Raw genomic sequence first — 18121 nt, 5'->3', positions numbered from 1 at the left:
ATAATTCATGGCTTTGTAAGACTCACTTCAAGTTATGAAAGCTGTATGTGGCAGCCAATCTTTTTCACTTTTGCACTGCTAGTAGACATCTTGCCATATTTCTATTATTTCCGATATGATACACCTCTGTTTGGTACTTTTACATGAAACTAGATTTAGGTGACCCTTTGGTTGGTTAAAAGCTGCACTATAGTCCCTTCACACTTGTTTCAATATTTTCTAGTGTAGTTTTGTCTTTGTCACTGTTTATGTTCCCCCTTTGTGCTTCCCCTACCTCCAATGTAAATATGCATTACATACCATACTTCATTTGTTCTGTTTGTGCGTTGTTTGTGTTTACTATTGATCTATTTTATTTTGCAACATATATTCTGGGCAACTACAGTCATTAGATTGTCAATTTCTCTCCTCCCTCAGTTCATCCCAAACCTATATTAAGGTTACATATTTATTTAAAACGTGCAGGAAATACAGCCCCCAATTACAACACCTCCTTAAAACCTGGTACCCTGAGCACTAATCTCCCATGAACACACCGGAAACACTCCTGCCAAACACCACCAATCTGGTCGCCCACTCTTGCATTCCCACAGCCCGTGTCTCTGCCTTACACTCATACACCCTCAGTCATACATCCTTGCTTGTAACATGGCGGAGGTACATTTGTCTGATGATTACTACGCTCTGGATAATAGGATGCATTAATCATATGACAGCGACAGGAAATGATGTGGGAATCTTGGCAGCTAAAATACAGAAAGCGCTAATCTTCTCTCTCCTCTTTTCTCTTCTGCTAGTACAATGCCATGCTCAAATTCCTCCAATTAACAGAAATCTCTACCTTTCCCTTTGCAACTCTGAAATACTGAGACACATTAAATGTGGTTTTTAATTACTGACAGCACGTGATTCTAGCAACCTCCACCCCACCATCTATGCACACACACACACACACCACCTTTATTTTCTTTGCTGTGTCTCTCCCCCATGCTCCTTCCCACTCTCTTCATCTGTCTGCTGCTTCCTCATTCTGTATATTTTCCTCTTTGTCTTTCCTCAATCCCCTTCACTCTCCCCAGCTAATTTGAATCAAGTTGGAAATGGGGACATTCAAGTAAACAGCATTCATAAGATGCTGTCATTGCAATCAGAGAGCATTTCTTTATCTATTTCTTTCCTCTGTTACCTACCCCTCCCTTCTTGTCTCCCAATACACTGCAGCTCCTCCTTCTACCTTGCTCAGCAACGGCCCCTCCCTCCCTTCCTTTCTTTCTCTCTCTCTCTTTCTCTCTCTCCCTGTCTCCCTCACACTGGTGCCTCGCTCAGCTAGGTGCAGCATGTATGTAAGCGTGTGCAAGCCACCGGAGCCTCTGTTTACATGTGAGCCTATCAGTGTTGCCGGATTTAGCGCATCTGGAGGACAGAGAAATCTCTCGTGCCCCTCGCCCAGGGACCCTAATTGTTTTATCTTTCCTCAGGAATTCGCTTTTTCCATTTGAATCCCTCCCAATGGCCACTTCAATCCCTCTCTCCCCCCTCTCTGATGAATTTTGGATTTCCTCGGCAACATGGAGCAGCTTGAATTAGAATTCTCCGCATGACGATCCTGGTAAGGACTGTGTCTGTTCCTTTGGCTTTAAGCACTGATGCACTGAATCAGATTTATTATGGTGCAGTGCTGGGGTAGAATCACCGGAGAAGAAATTAACGACTGCAAAAATTTGAAAGGACAGAAAAAGAGGGCATGATTTATTCAATATTTAGCTCAAATTATTTTTGCTGTGTCATCCCAATGCAATGTTTTGTGGTCCTATGTGTAAATGCAGCTCACTGATTGCATGCATGTGGAAATGTATGTACTGTATGGGAGCGAGAAGGAATGTGTGTTTGTTCATGTGTATTTCTGTATGTGTGTGTTTGCACCTGTTTGTTTTTTATGTGTTACGATGCCCCTACATGTGTGTTTACCAGTGTATTGCTTCGATGTTCATCTGTATGAAAATCTGTGTGTGCACCTGTGTCTGTGTATTCCAACAGTATTTGCAGGGTGAGCAACGGAGTGTTCAAGCTTTTTGTTTCTGATTGAATGCTTTACCATACTGATTGTTGTTCCCTTCTAATCATCTCTTATTAGCGTTTTTTAGGGGACCATAAACGCGTCTGGCCTAACATCTTTTTGCTTTGGTTATGTAAATGCACCTATTTAATCTCAAAGCATTTGCTGTATTCATTCCCTGGGGTTAAATAATATCATAAAGGTATTTCAAGTGCCACAGGTTGCAAGGTGGGGGTGGGTGGAATCTTTGTTCCATTATGTATGTAGGTCAAACAATCCAGTCATTTCCTTTCATCTTGCAGCCTTTACTATTTGCATTCTTCATAATGGTGTCTGCAGTATGCTGGCATAGACTCCTATGCTCCCATGTTAAGCGTGCAGCACTACAGCTGCAAGCCATAGGTTGACACATCAGGTGAAGTGTTTGCTTATGCACAGAGGCGCCACAATGTTTGATGTTCTCTGAGACTCCCAGAAATAGGTTAGATTAAAAAAAGTGTGTTCAACCTTCAACTAATGTGCTGTAATCATTTAATATAAAACATTAATTATCACTGCTTGGACATGAGAAACCACATTTTACCCCCAAATCAATATTGTTTAGGGTTAAAGTACCCAACGTGCCAAGCCCAACATGAGTTTATCTTTTGCATGGCCCAATATTACAGTTGTCTGACCCATAAACATGCATCATCAGCTATGCTGATTCAATGAAATACATGCATTATGTAATTGTCAGTTCATGAATTGCCTTTTAAAACCATGTCCGTGCAACCCCATTCCAGATTGTTTCAATACACTTTCCGCTGGTGTATTTATGTAGATGTTTGCAGAATTGTGACACATCAGACAGGAAGTAGTCAACTCAAAACTGTTCTGACTCTGTAAGCCAACCAAAGCACAATTACTGTTACACTACAATTTTATCTATTGCTTTAATCTTCCAATTTGATTTTATGGCAGCCTTTGTAAAATTTCCCATTGGGTACATCTTTTTCCCCCAAATTATTTCAAACATGTATATAGACTCTTTGCAATTCCAAGACGGAGTACTATACTACAATTTGATTAATCAGGTTATGTGGTTTCAAATTGAAATCTGTACTGAAAAGTACAGATGTAAATGTACTTTAATGTATTGCATACAAGTGATCACATGCTTGGTCATATAATAATATAATACTATTTAAAATCAATATAATGGATGATATTAATGATGAGAAATTATCTTTCAAAGAGACCTCTTTGATTGTCGTCTACTGTAGATGATTAAATCCTGATGAGATCTATATTTTTTGTCATTGTATGGTTAGCCAACATGAAGGCATGATCTCATGTCTTATATATTACACAGTACATCCATATACTGTATCATGTTATACAGTTAATAAACTGCCTGTCCAAATGATATGATCGGCTGTAAACTCAAGCATTTAATGAATTGAAAATGTAACGCAGTGCAGTATACATCCCTGCATTATGCAGATTTAGTATACGACTGTCTTTCTTCATGTTCTAGGTAGGATAATTCTGCTTTTACCGAGTAACACAGGGATAAAATGGAAGGATCATATGGATAATGGTCTATTTTTGTCACCCCAAAGAGACAGGGCCGTCAAGATGGTTGGACTTTCTGTAAATAACGGCAGCAGGACTTATTGACAGAAGCCTCTGAAATCAGGACATGGCAGCACAATCGTCTATAAAATGGCAGCAACTGGTTATTGAGGGGGTCCAACTGACAAAAGGAACCTCTAGAATTAGGGCATTGCAACATAATAGTTATTTTCTGTCACTATTAAAAGGAGACACAATAAAGAAGGTCAGACAACATGTATGGTCCAGCCTGGTGACAGGAAGAGATGAGAAGACACCAGGCAGATCAGTCAGAGAGGACTCAATCTCATTTTCCATAAATGTATTCAGAAGGTCACAGTGCTGCTCCTCAGCAGCAGCCTCCCCCATTTAAATTTAATCATAACAGCTTTATGTAAAATATGAGACAGCCATAGAGGCAGATAGGGGGTTGAGTCTCCCTCTGACTCCTACACTTGACTGGTTTCATACTCAGGCATTTCTATGTATTAAAAAATGGATCCAGTGATTCTGTTCCCCCGATGTTACAATGCTGTTGTGAATATTTCAGTGAATCTAGTTGTGAGACTCTAGCGTGGAGATTTGCCTAAATTAATGTGAGGCTCACTGGTAATTATTATATGTGCGATTTCGTATGAAATCTAACAAAATCACTCATTGTACTGTCGATAAAGGGGTCTAAGAAGCTTGGCCAGTGAAGAATTGCCTCAGGGATTGCATTGAGCCCCATTTCTTTCCAATTCAACTCCAAACTAGTATCCCTGTTGGTTCAGAGGGGAAAAGGTTTGTGTAATTACCAGCTTAGGCTGAATATAGCGGTGAATTTCAAGCGGAATGGGTGTTAATGAGGAAAAGTTATTAGACATTGTCAGACAGCCGAAAGACAGATCCATGTGGAAATATTACCAATTAGACTCAGTGCAGACTTCAAACCACAAGCCATTTTATACAGAACAAAGCATCCAAATGAATTGAAACCAACTGACGGTACATGTTGACTTTCCCGTTGGTGCTTGCCGAGATGTGTCATAAACCATGGTTGTTTGCATATTGCATAAGTCTGATGTTCCCTGAATCATATATTGTATTTTGTATCTAATACTACATGTCCTGTACATCTTGTAAAGGTAATTCATGCTTTGATGATGCAGAGTGAAATGTTTCTACACTGAAGTATGCGTTTGGTTTCCTCAGTTGAAACCTTGATAATGTGATACAAGGGGTGATTACTGTACAATTTGTGGTACTGTACAAATAGTTACACTTTATAGCAACATCGACTATCCTCTTGATTTTAAGTGATGCAGTCCAGTGACTTTTTATAACATATAACTCAATCTGATTATGGTCACTGAAGAGAAGTAATAGGCATTGAACACATCAGGAATGATTGTTTTGGGTTTTTTACCTGCATGCACGGGGAACTACAGGGAGTAAAGCAAAAAATATTCCTGAAAATCAACCAAAAAGACTATTATACTGTTTTAGTATGTATTTCATAGCACCAAATTGTAATCTTATCTCAGCCCATCTTGCAATATTAACATGTACTACAGTGTAATGGGACAGTCATCTGGGATTTTGTGTTGCAGACACATGATTTGGAAGGTGAACAACATTCCCTGTTCAAATAGAGCAGTAAAAATGTATTTCCACATCATCTCAGATTCTCTCTAGAATCATCACTACCTTATGCTTGACATACATTTTTTCTGTTTACTTCAAATGTGTAAGCATTGGTCCTGGTAAAGACAGGAGCAAGACTTGAAACATCATTTGTTGAACACAGGGAAAAGATTAAACAGTTGTCAAAGTATTTCATTTTACATTCATTTGTTAAAATATTTCCCCTTGATAATTTACTGTTGAGTGGACATGGATCAAAATGTTGATCTTCTCGGTTTCTTTGCTGAAGCTGTTATGTACTTTAACTCCTGTGACTGACAAGCAAAGTGGGAACATTAGATTATTTTTTTCACAGTCTTTCTCAAGTACGGATGTAGATGTCATCATCAAGGTGTCCAGTATTTTTGCCTTAAGTCAATTTAACAGGTTCTTGTCTCTCAAAAATTCATGCTTTGATCTCAATCTTAGTGTTGTCAGCTAGCAGTCAAAGAGAGAGAAGTGAAAGAGAGAGGCTATATGTCCACTGTGATTCCTCCCAAGGTCATTGTCTAAAGAAGAGGGGGTGAATAGAGACAGGTGGAGAGAAATAGTTCCAGGGAGAGAGAGTTCTAGGATTTACATTTCAGTGGGGGGATTTTCTCCTCCGAAAGTGGAAATAAATATGATTGTGCTATAAATTCTAATTCAAACGTTTGTGATTTGAAAAGTAATTCAAAACAGAGCAATAAAACTATTGAGTCGTTTGACGTTCTTAGGATGTTTTGAATCACGTTTGAATCCTTTAATTAATCTAAATGCAATGTACTATTACACTGACTCTTACAAGTGATTTTTGAAGTGCTGGACACAATTCAGATCACTCTCATTGTGCATGTCACCACACTGCATAAAAAAAACATACAACAACTGATGCAGACTTTGAATTTGAAGCAAAATAAATAAACCATTTCAGTTAGAGAAGAAGTGGAATAGACACCTACTGGTTTGCTGTATATGTTCAAATAACAGTCCTTTGCATAGTAATGCTATAACTTTAATACAACCTGGCATTTGTAAAGTGTAATTTGAGTTTATACACCATGGGCAGAATCCTTTGACCCACCCTGTCAGTTGGATATTTTGTTCAACAAAAATGTGTCCCACACCTCACAAAACACAAGGCCGGATCAAGGACCACTGCTGGGCAACCAACACTCACTTCTATTGTTAACAATAATGATAACTTGCACCAACGTCATTATTGCTAATTCAATCAGTCTAAATAGCTGATTCAGCTATCACTTCTCAGGGACGACATTATGAATATTTGATTATACAGTAGATAACCGTTTTTCCACTTGATACTCTATTGATAATCCACTACAGTTTTATAGAGACATTACACTTCTCCTTTTACATATTTAGGAGTATATGCTAGCTTTATAGATACATTTCATTATCATAATTAAATATTTTTATAGGAGAAATGTTTGAATAAAATGAGAGTTAGTAGATTACAGTAAGTGTCATGTAGAAGATGAATAGAACAGGGCATAATATCCATTGGATATAAATCTTATTTATATTCTAATAATGTACAGTATCATTTGGTGTCCATTACATCCCATCTTGGAAACCAAACATGGTAGCAGAGGTAAATGTACTAACCGTCCAATATTTTGTAGTCATATATTTCCAAATAGCTTGAGGAAGTGATGGTAACAATTCACAAGTAAACCTCTGTTAGAAGTTTGTGTTGTGCACAAAATCTATTGTCTACCAGTCTTCATTACCAAGAGAGAAAGAAACGATTGCATCGTCTACTGATTTTCACTTGTCCCTTTAGCTTTGTTTTGGTTTTGGTCACGTAGAGTCCTCTCAATAAAAAGAGCCCAGAGCTATTATTCTGAGTTAGCATAAGACTTGTCAGAGAAGCTATCCCACATACAAGGCTGGGGCTCAAATTGTATGATCAATGTGGGAAGCAGAGCTTGAAGGCTTCTACAAGTTAAAGCACCCGAGTCGAAAGAAAATAGGGTTAAAAAAAGCTCAAAGAGTCTCTCTCTTCATTTATTGCTGCTTGGCAGCAATCTCAGTGGTGTATCACACCAAGGTCAACATCCAGACAGTTGGATAGAAATAATCTGTTTAGTTTCCAAGCAACATATTTGTGAAATCTAATGTATAGAATCCTTGAAACAATACCTAAGTCACTGTTTGTTCATTTATATGCTGCTGATTGCTAATGAGAGCTGCATGCTCCAAAGAAGAACAGAGACAATTAAACAAATTGAGTTTAAATGGGTTAATGTATTTACGCTATGAAGGGCAATGAAATTATATTTTAAAATAGGTCAAGAGCAGAGCAGTAATAGTTTTGGTGATACATTTACTTTCAACAGCTTTTTTCTCAGAAAAGCTCAAAAGAGGAAATGGACTAGCCACAAGATGCAACACAACATTTAAATATTTCAGAGACAACACTGTATACTGATTTAATTTGAGTTTTTAAAATTCAAGTTGCAAACTGATCAAATATATGAATGACAATGACACATGTAAGCATAGTTATATCCTTTATAAAATACTTGACATATATACACTACTTATACTTGGAAAACACAACTAACATATAACTTAACCCTCTTATTTCCTTGTGTTTACATAGGTAAACAGAAGGATGGTTTCTGGGGAGGCAGGTGGGCACAGCTACCTGGTGGCATGCTGGCAGCCCATCCTGGTGCTGATGCTGGGCACTGTGCTGTCTGGCTCAACCACAGGCTGTCCGTCCCGCTGTGAGTGCAATGCTCAGGAGCGCTCGGTAGTGTGCCACCGACGGAGACTGGCAACACTTCCTGAAGGCATACCCATTGAGACTAGACTACTAGATCTTAGCAAGAACCGCCTGAGAAGCCTGGGGCCCGAAGAGTTCATCAGCTACCCTCAGCTAGAGGAGTTGCAGTTGAATGAGAATACTATCTCGTCCATCGAGCCTGGGGCTTTTAGCAACCTTGTCGGTCTGCGGACTCTAGGACTGCGCACTAACCATCTCAAGCTCATTCAGCTGGGAGTCTTCACAGGTCTCAGCAACCTCACCCAACTAGATATTAGTGAGAACAACATTGTGATCCTGCTGGACTATATGTTCCAGGAGCTTTACAATCTGAAAACCCTGGAAGTGGGTGATAATGATCTGGTTTTCATTTCACCCAGAGCTTTCCATGGACTAAGCAATTTAGAAAGGTTCACCATGGAGAGATGCAACCTAACATCTGTGCCCACGGAGGCCCTGAGCCATCTGCAAAACCTGCTATCGCTTCGGCTACGCCATCTCAGTGTCAATGTCATCCGAGATTACTCCTTCAAGAGGCTGTACCGTCTCAGGGTCTTAGAGATTTCTCATTGGCCCTCCCTGGAAACAATGACGCCGAAATGCCTGTATGGACTAAACATAACATCTTTGACCATCACAAACTGCAATCTGACTGCAATCCCCTATCAAGCTATCCGACATCTTGGGCACCTTCGCTTTCTGAACCTGTCCTTTAATCCCATTCACAATGTGGAAGGAAACAAACTGCACAATCTAATCAAACTCCAAGCTATTTACTTGGTGGGAGGGAGATTAGCAACTATCGAGCCCTACTCTTTCCGTGGACTGAACCACCTCAGAATCCTCAACGTATCCAGCAATAGCCTGAGCACCCTTGAAGAGTCTGTCTTTCACTCAGTGGGGAATCTGGAGACCCTGGCTTTATATGATAACCCCCTATCCTGCGATTGTCGACTGCTGTGGGTCTTTCGCCGGCGTTGGAGGCTCAACTTCAACCGGCAGCAACCCACCTGCTTTTCACCGAGTGCTGTGCAGGGCAAAGAATTTAAAGACTTCCCCGATATTCTCCCTTCTGATTACTTCACCTGCCAAAAGTCTAAAATTCGAGACCACAAAGCCCTACAGAGGCATGTGGATGAGGGGACCACTGTGCATTTCACTTGCCAAGCAGATGGTGATCCAGCTCCTGTGATAATGTGGCTATCTCCCAGGAAGCAGTTCATCACAGCCAAATCCATTGGCCGACTTACAGTGTCAGCTGAAGGAACACTAGAGGTCCGCTATGCTCAAATCCAGGACAACGGTACCTACCTGTGCACTGCGATCAATGCAGCTGGAAATGATTCAAGACCAGCCCATCTGCATGTGCACAGTTACTCCCCCAACTGGCCCCATCAGCCCAACAAAACGTTTGCCTTTATTTCTAACCAGCCCAGCGACGATGGTGCCAACGGAACCCGGACCATGGTTCCTTTCCCGTTTGATGTGAAGACTCTGGTTATAGCCACTACCATGGGATTTATCTCTTTCCTTGGTGTTGTCCTCTTCTGTCTTGTTATCCTGTTTCTGTGGAGTAGGGGGAAAGGTAACGCAAAGCCAAACATAGAGATTGAGTATGTGCCACGAAAGGCAGACGCCGGTGAAGGCAGTCCTACTGATGCCCCACGTAAATTCAACATGAAAATGATGTGAGACTCAGATATTGGTAACCTCACTGACTTTAAAGGAGGTTGTATACAATATGATCTTGCAATACATGTTGAATTGATGGGAGTTTCAGAACATACACAGCTGAAAAGGTCTCTTGAGACGATATCCAAGACTGTTTTACCTTCAGGGACTGAATCTTAAGAAGCAAATGCTGAATTTCAAGTATTGGACTTTATGTCAGTTTTTATGGGCAATAGATACATAAGCCAGTCCTGTTGTTTGCTCCTTTGTGTCAGTAAAGGGAGATTGTCAACCTTATCTAGCCTTTTGACTAAATGTATTTTTCTTGTTCTTTCCATGTACATTAAGCAATGGACAGAGAAGCATTGGTAAAAAGAATAGTTGAAAGCACAAAACTTTTCAAAGGTCGCAGTTCATGGCAAGAGGCACAATATCATGATTGAGACAAGAGCGAGAGTAAATAATTAGTTCATTTATTTTTCCAAAGTATTATGCTTGACAATCCTAGAAAGTCAATGACTGAGATGATTGATAAGTATTGTAAGATGTACGGTATTCTGTTAATTTTTCCAGGTGCATGTGCAGCAGCACTGTGCTTTCCAAACCCTTGTTTTGTATAGTCACATATTCATACAAAAAACTTTCATACATCATCGTACAATACTTTTGGCGTTCATGATTTGATACCTTACGTTTTCTTTGTGTGTTTTCTTGTTTTGAATGAACTAGAACAGGCTGTTATAATGCACATGCTCATGTTAAATGTATTTTTTATTTGGTAGAATAAATACCCAGCCATAGTATTGAAGTTAATAATGTGTTATGGACAGATGAAAGGCCAATTAAAATAATAGCATTGTATACATTTGGGGTAATTATTTTATCATAACCTGTGTGTATGAAAGTGGTGTTCCCAAAACATGATGAGTTCATTCTTTATGACAGTATGTTTTAGGTGATTTTATTGTGACATCCACAAAATCACAAATTTACTGCATGGTAGTGTAGTTGCCATCCAAAACACATACTTTGACATTTCAAGATTGCAGGTTTAAAACCTTGCCAACGAAATCCAGCCTAACATAACCCTAATCATAAATGTAACCGTTCGTCAACATTATAGGTTTAAATCTTGCACTAAATCTAAGGAATCATAATAGTATTTTTTTTAATCTAAATCTAATCAGAATCAGAATTTGGTTTATTCGCCATGCAAGTTCACACAAACAGAGAATTTACAGTAGCAGGAAGGTGCATACAATAAACATATACGGATCTTAAATAAAAAATTAAACACTTACATTAAATATAACAATTAATCAATATGACTATACTGTGAAGCCAAACAAGACTTTTCAGTTGGATTCAAACTGAACTGGATTGAAATTATTCTGAAATACTGAATAATTTTATCAATAAACATACATACATATTATTTACCCAAACAAAATTGCAGAAGAGTGTAAACAGTAGTGGGTCCGATATTTTTACCATCTTACATGTTTCTGATACCCCTACATTAAGCCACTTAATCTGGAAGTGACACTGTCTACAATCCTTCTTGGCATAACATGGATTGCTGAATGCTTAGTGCAGCAACTAAAAGTAGTCAAGCATAATTATGCTCCAATTGCAATGTAAAAAACATCGCTAACAATCCCAAATACTCTTATGTGCAGGGACATAAATACATTTATGTGCAGGTAAGGAAACACACATGGTGCTTTAGTTATTTCCATTTTACTCATGCTCACTGAACTTGTTTGCGGTCGGTACGAGAAAATTAGCCTATGGGTGACAAGGCCCTGGAGCCTGTGTCCACTCAGGCGGTGCATCAACCATCTCATTTAACCTTTGAAAGGCCTTTGATAGGAAACAGGTTCATTTTGACCTCCTTTCAACCCTTCAAGATAGGGAAGGGGGTCTCATTAAATATCTCATTAAAGCAAATCGTATGGAATTTTTTTCCTTTGTAGTGTGGCATGACATTGTCCTTGGTCCTGTAAGGTGAATGTGATTACATTGCTCTCAAGAGTTTGAATGAACTGACCACATGAATCTATGTCCAAGGGCATTGAAATGTCATTGTTATGCCAATGTCTATAATTAGTGTGAAATTATTCCGAAATTTGATTCACATTGTCGATCATACTGTCAGTTAGCTTTATAGTATACCTAGTTCCCTACGTTTGCAGGTTTAGTCAACAGTGCACTCAATTATGTAGAAGCTTTTATGCCATTATCAACAGCAATGTCTAGCCATAAATTAAGTCATGTGCATTCATTAACAAAAGTGTGGTGCACTTGTTATTACAATTGCTCAGGGAAAATGTTGCTATTTAATGTATAGTATAAGTGTGCATCTGTTCAGACAGTGGAAGGCACAACAGGAATCGGCAATTCAGCCCCAGAGCTAGTTTTTGAGGATACCACTTCCTAGACAAAGCATAAAGTCTATGCAGTAGCTCTGGAAACGTGGGCTCAGTATCATTAAAATAATGATTGGGTTACAATGTTAATCAAAGCCACAGTAGAGACAATTAGACAATTTAGCAACGATACAATGATGTGTGGTTATGTTTAGTATCCATCAAGTCGATCAAAATGACAAAGACGTCATACAATACCTTACTAATTGTCAATGTTATCAAATGCAGATTAATATGAAGAATTTGAAAGGTTCCATTGATTGGAGATGATTTAGAAAGGGACACATCTATCTGTAACGACAGATACTAGACAAGAGGACTCAAAGGCGGAGACAGAGTTAATAAGATAGAGTTCAATAAATAAATAAAAACGTAGCAAAAGGTGTGGTATACTGGAAGGCAATCATTAGTACAAGCACATAATCCAACAAGAAGAAGAAAAGGCAAGGTCCAGGAACAGAGTAGAGTTTGGTAACAGTCCAAAGCAGACAAACATAACGGTAGGAAAAAAGCTGAGTCCTGGAAATAAAGCAGGGTTCAGTAAGTAGTGAGACACTAAGAATAGATGTTGGGACACTAGACACAAAGGTACTAACATCCACTTGCACAGAGGGGCAGAAAAACAGCCCTTCCCAGGCTAAATACCCTGGCAAGGGACAGGGGAAACTAATCAGGGCGGTAAAGACAATCACACAGGTGGAACCCACACACACAGGGAAGAAAGTGGAGAATGGTTCTACCAGGACCATTCATAGTGTACACAGGACCACCATCAATGACTCGGGGGGGTGGGGGCCGTGACTTCCGGTTCCAGGTCAGAGAACGGGGCGTCAAACACGCATAGACGCACTAAAAGGGGGGAGAGACCAGTGGCTGACCCAAGCAGTGTGTTGTGGGCATACTCTACCTTTTCAGGTTGGGGAGTCCACTGAAACTTCACATTAAAGGAGGGGAGTGCATGCAATGGAGCAGCAATAGTGCTTTAATTACAGATAACCCTTTCATATATATAATTTTTTTTATCACATTTTGGATTTGTTTATGATTCTTCGGCGTGTGCTACTCTGCCACAGCAGACTTATGCTTGATCCATCTGGAAGCCGGCTTCAGAAACAATCATTGGAAAGTGACAGTGGGAACATGAAACTCACCTTTGTCTGCTTTTACAAATAGCTTGTTGAGGAGAAGGTGCTGAAGCACTACACGGATGTGCTGAATATGAGTTTTTTCATTTGGGGAGTAAATTAGGATATAATCCAGGTAAACAAAGACAAACTGATTAAGACAATCTCCAAAGACTTTATTCACCAGATTGAAACACAGCTGGGAGATTTGTGAGACCAAAGGACTTTACGAGGTACTCATCCCACTGGGAGCATAGAATGCAGTCTTACACTCATCCCCCTCCCCTACCTTTCCTAGATTGTAAGCATTTCCAAGAATGAGTTTAGTGAAGATGTTAGCACCCTGCAGTTATTCAAACACAGAAGAGATGAGAGGTAATGGGTACCCGTTCTTGATGGTGATTTCATTTACCCCATGATGATTGCTACAGGCTGTAATATATTGTCTTTCTCCTCAAAAAAGAAACCAACCCAGCAGCAGAAGAAGATGGGTGAACACTACCAGTTGCTGGTGAGGAATTTCATTAAATTCCATTTCAAAGATGCATTCACTGGGGGAAAAGTTATAATGATGAAATATATTAGGTATATAAATGTCCCTAATTAAATAAAACTATATAGTAATAGTGTTTCAATAACTACAATAAAGTATGGGTCACATTCTTAAAAACATCTGCTGCTGCTTTCAAAATACATAAAAAAATACATCCTGATGGTCCCAAAGATCATACTGGGGATTGAAAGATCTTAAATGGACTAAAGTCACTGGGGAGGAAATGTGATTTCTGATGAACAGTGTGTGTGTGACTGAATGAGATGGGGATTATCTATCTTTCTGTGCAGACTGTGTAAGTGTATGCCTGTGTGTACGTACATGACCTTGGGTAGAGTGCTGAGTTTTTGTCCTGTCTGTGAAACACCAGGGAAATAAATACAATGGCCCTACTGTAGCTCAGAGCTTAGACAGACATTTAGAAGTAAGGAAGGGCTCAAGGACTACCATATAGTATTCCAAAAATTGTCAAACAATTCAAGGCATTGCAACAGCTATGCAACCAGCCTCAGTTAAAGCCCCTAACCATCCCATAGCCTGTAGGAATGTTTTCAAATACCTAGGAAATAAATATCTTATTAATTATTGATCCACAGTCCAGCAAAGCATTATTCATGCCTTGTTATCCGTGCATATTTTATTTGACTTCCCATGGAGGTAGGTGATTTGCAAATAACTATGTTTTATGTTTCGGTACAGCATTTTCTTTTAATCAGGGCACATTCTTCTCTTCACAATACATACACCTGAATGTTAACACATTTACTATTTTCCTATAGCTAACGTGTTTATCAACTATTCATGTGTAAGATGTAATTGTCAATTGAACAGTTTTACCTTTCACCAAAGTAATCTAAGACTTAAGTTATCATTACTCTTTAGCTTTTTTAGATAGTGACAGATATTTTTTTTTTGCTTTTCCCAGAAGTATTTTCCAAATCAAAGGGATTCTGTGAGAAAGGGTTCACGCTAAGTCGGCCTTCATACTAAACGTGGGACATTACAAATCAACTGTCAACCCCCTTCATATCTATGTACAGGGCTGGTTGACTGAGATGCACTTTTAAAGGTACAGTGCAAAAAGTGGACATCTGTTATTGATTTAGTACTATCCATAATTTAATTACTCCACTGGGCTCAAGCTTAATGCAGCAGGATCCATGACAACTGAGAAGTGTAACTTCATTGTTCAGGAGCACTAATGTTGGAATTCACTTTGAAGTTATACAACATAGCTCTGCAAATGAGGGAATTTAGCAGGTTTTTTCTTTATCCCTGGCACTCTTTGTGGCTGTTGCAAGCCTTTTCCTCTCCATGGATCTGTTTCAGTGATCTATTACTTTTCCAAGACATCCACCGCATCTCCTCAGTAGATGGCTTGGGAAGGGGGTGGAAATCGATCTGTAATTCAGTTACCACGCAGATCAAAGCTCACACTTACTGGGGAGGATGGGTCCCACCCATCAGGTCAGAGCATTTTTCATAGAGACTGATCAATAGATGGAGGAAGTGTTCGGGAAGGGAAATACAGAGCCCCATGACAGCCTCCTTCGACATGAAAAATCTCATGATATGAAAATCTTTTCTTGTCCAACCTTGCTATTTTTGCCCCTGGTACAATCACTGTCAAAGACAGGGATTTAAAGACTGCAATTGGAGATGTTCCAATAACAACATCCCAACAGAGGCATGATTTGAAAAGTCAGATAAATGAAGGAACATCTCTGTTAGAATGTTAGAACAATGTTGCGACCTTGATGTGTTGCAGAAAATACCAGATGTTAACAGCAACATTATTTGTCTTTATAACAACGCATCGCTAAATCATGAAAAGCTCACTGTGTGATATATTTTTCAGGTTTGTATAATCAAACATAGTTCAAACAGTTAGTACTGGCACAGTTAGTGTGCATTTCTCAACAACTACCATTAAGTACGTGTTCATGTATTTTTTACCATTATTTTGACTGTTAAAGCAAGCCACTCGTTTCCCTCCACAATAGAAGCCTTCAGCAAATTATCTAAATGCCCAGAAATAAGCCATTCTCTTAACCAGCTGGTAGGAGAGTTATTCCTTGTGAAAGCCAACCCGGAATGACAGTGATGGAATTCATTAATCATCATCAGCCTGCAGGCATGTGACGTGACCCACACCAATATGCTTGCTGTGAATTCTGCTTGACTGTGTGCCAAACACCCCTGCCTCCATGGCAACATTATGATTAGTGGCATGCTCAGAGAAAGATACAAACTACTTAATGATCAAATTCCTGCCTCCGATGTTTATTTTATATCTGATACAGTCATTTCCTGGGTTGTTTTAACTTTTGAGGCCTTCCTCAGAAACATGTTTTTGGCTGAAAAAGTAGAATATATACAGGGATCTGGTAAATGAGTCTGGTAATTGGTATTTTTAAATCAAGAAAAAAGCAGAAAACAACAGACCAAATCATAGAACATGAAGAAGAAACAGCTATTTCTACTCACCCAACTGGTATAGCTGCAGGAAGAAGGGTAAAGTAAAAGTTGGGTAAGGCATGCATGAGTTACCAAAGTTCTTATGATTCCCCCCTTATTACAGATTTACTTTATACTACAGTAGTACATTACAGAATTTCAAGATGTTGCATAGATGGGTAACTGAAAACAGGACACCTTACTTATCTGCCACTCAAACTATGTAAAAGCTCACATTATACAACATTTTTTACTATTAGTCTGTAATGAAGCATTATTGCAGAAGAGGGTTTAGGCAATTTGCAACTTCAAGTTGGCAAAATTCCCAAGGTATTGGATTACATTCATGCACAGCTGGTGTCGTATGACTTACCACCACTCTTCAGACTTCTGGACTGAATACTTCAGCCATGTTCAATCATCAAACATCGCCCAGAGCATAGTCAGAATGATTACATTTTCACATGTGTTTATTTTGTATCAGGGCTTAAAAGTGCTTTATGCATCCACTTATTTTTGTATTGACACTGAATTGACCGTGACCCAAGAAGGTGTTTTCAACAAAATGTGTTGACAGTTGTGCAAGGTAGGTTGGTCTAAAAATAGAGAGACTACAATAGCTCAAGTCCAGCAACAGTCCACCCTGCAGCCCTCTGGTGGGTACCGGTATTGATTGATACTACCAAGACCAGACAAGACAGTTTGAAAGACAAGAAGGTCATTATTGGAGGTGTTGTTGATTGGTCTGTAAGTTTACTACACATTCACACACACACCCACACAACATACATGCATGTGAGGTCCATATGTTAAACACTCAGTAGACTTCGACTTTGTAATGAGCTACTTCAATTAGCAATGGGCTTTTGCAGTCAAGTTAGTACCTAAGAGTTACAATCTAGGGTTTGCATTTAAGGTGGGTTAGATGGGGCTGGGATATCAATGCATGAAGTCATATTCATACCATGCCAATCAACCAACAAGAGTAACTTAATATCCCAGCAGCGCTTTGCCTGTTGTGTGTAGAAGGGTATTGGGGAGAATTACTTTGAATACAAAATTCAGAGGTAGGTGAAATATTTGTGACACAGTGACCTGTCCTAATTAAACTGTGTCTCAAATCTTTCTATGAGTTTTTTCCCCAGCTGCTGGAAGCATACATTCAAGAATGAAGTGATAAGTCTGTCACCCCATGCAAGTTGTGGAACTGAACAGTTGGAAATGTATGTATTGGGAAGTATAAAGCAGAAGTATAAATGTAAATGCCCCTCTGACCATCCATGGCTGTCTCCTCCACTCAATGTATGTATAAAATGTGACATTAAATAATTTAAATAATAAAGGATATTTTATTTTAGACTTTATGATTTAGCAACAATATCTGACACTGGCAGTGTAGGTATAGTTCTCATACAGGCATGTTGTTTGTTACATATTAAGGATCTATGCTTTGCAAAGAACCTTAATGAGCCTTTGCTGAAGCTAATATAAGGATGAGAAAATGTCATTTGAAAACATTGCTTTCCTGCTGTGAATCAAGTCTCCTGTATCTTGGGTTCATCGGGATCATCTTATGAATTCTGGATACAGTAACTGAAACAGTTCCATTATGTTATTGTAAATAATGTAATACTGACTGTCCAGGTATCTCTTTTACCATTCAGTGCATAGCTGCTGTCTGGCACTCGACCACAGCCTCTGGGGATGCGCATCATTTGATATCTTTCATCTATCTTGCATGATTAAGAATAACCACAGACCACTCAAACTCTGGCTTAGTATTCACATCCGCTCCAC

At 39.2% G+C, this 18121-nt stretch overlaps 1 protein-coding gene across 1 annotated transcript; it reads left to right on the top strand.

The window, feature by feature from the left end:
• The first annotated feature begins 1306 nt into the window (after positions 1-1306).
• lingo1b (leucine rich repeat and Ig domain containing 1b) lies at positions 1307-10869 on the top strand. The gene is made up of 3 exons (XM_047042673.1): positions 1307-1380; positions 1479-1609; positions 7926-10869. Exons 2-3 carry the CDS (start codon positions 1598-1600, stop codon positions 9780-9782), a joined length of 1869 nt encoding a protein of 622 aa, XP_046898629.1. The 5' UTR covers positions 1307-1380; positions 1479-1597; the 3' UTR covers positions 9783-10869.
• Positions 10870-18121: the final 7252 nt, after the last annotated feature.

This window comes from Hypomesus transpacificus, chromosome 19, assembly GCF_021917145.1.
Source record: "Hypomesus transpacificus isolate Combined female chromosome 19, fHypTra1, whole genome shotgun sequence".
Lineage (NCBI taxonomy): Eukaryota > Metazoa > Chordata > Actinopteri > Osmeriformes > Osmeridae > Hypomesus > Hypomesus transpacificus.
This window is presented reverse-complemented; position numbering and strand designations above follow the sequence as displayed.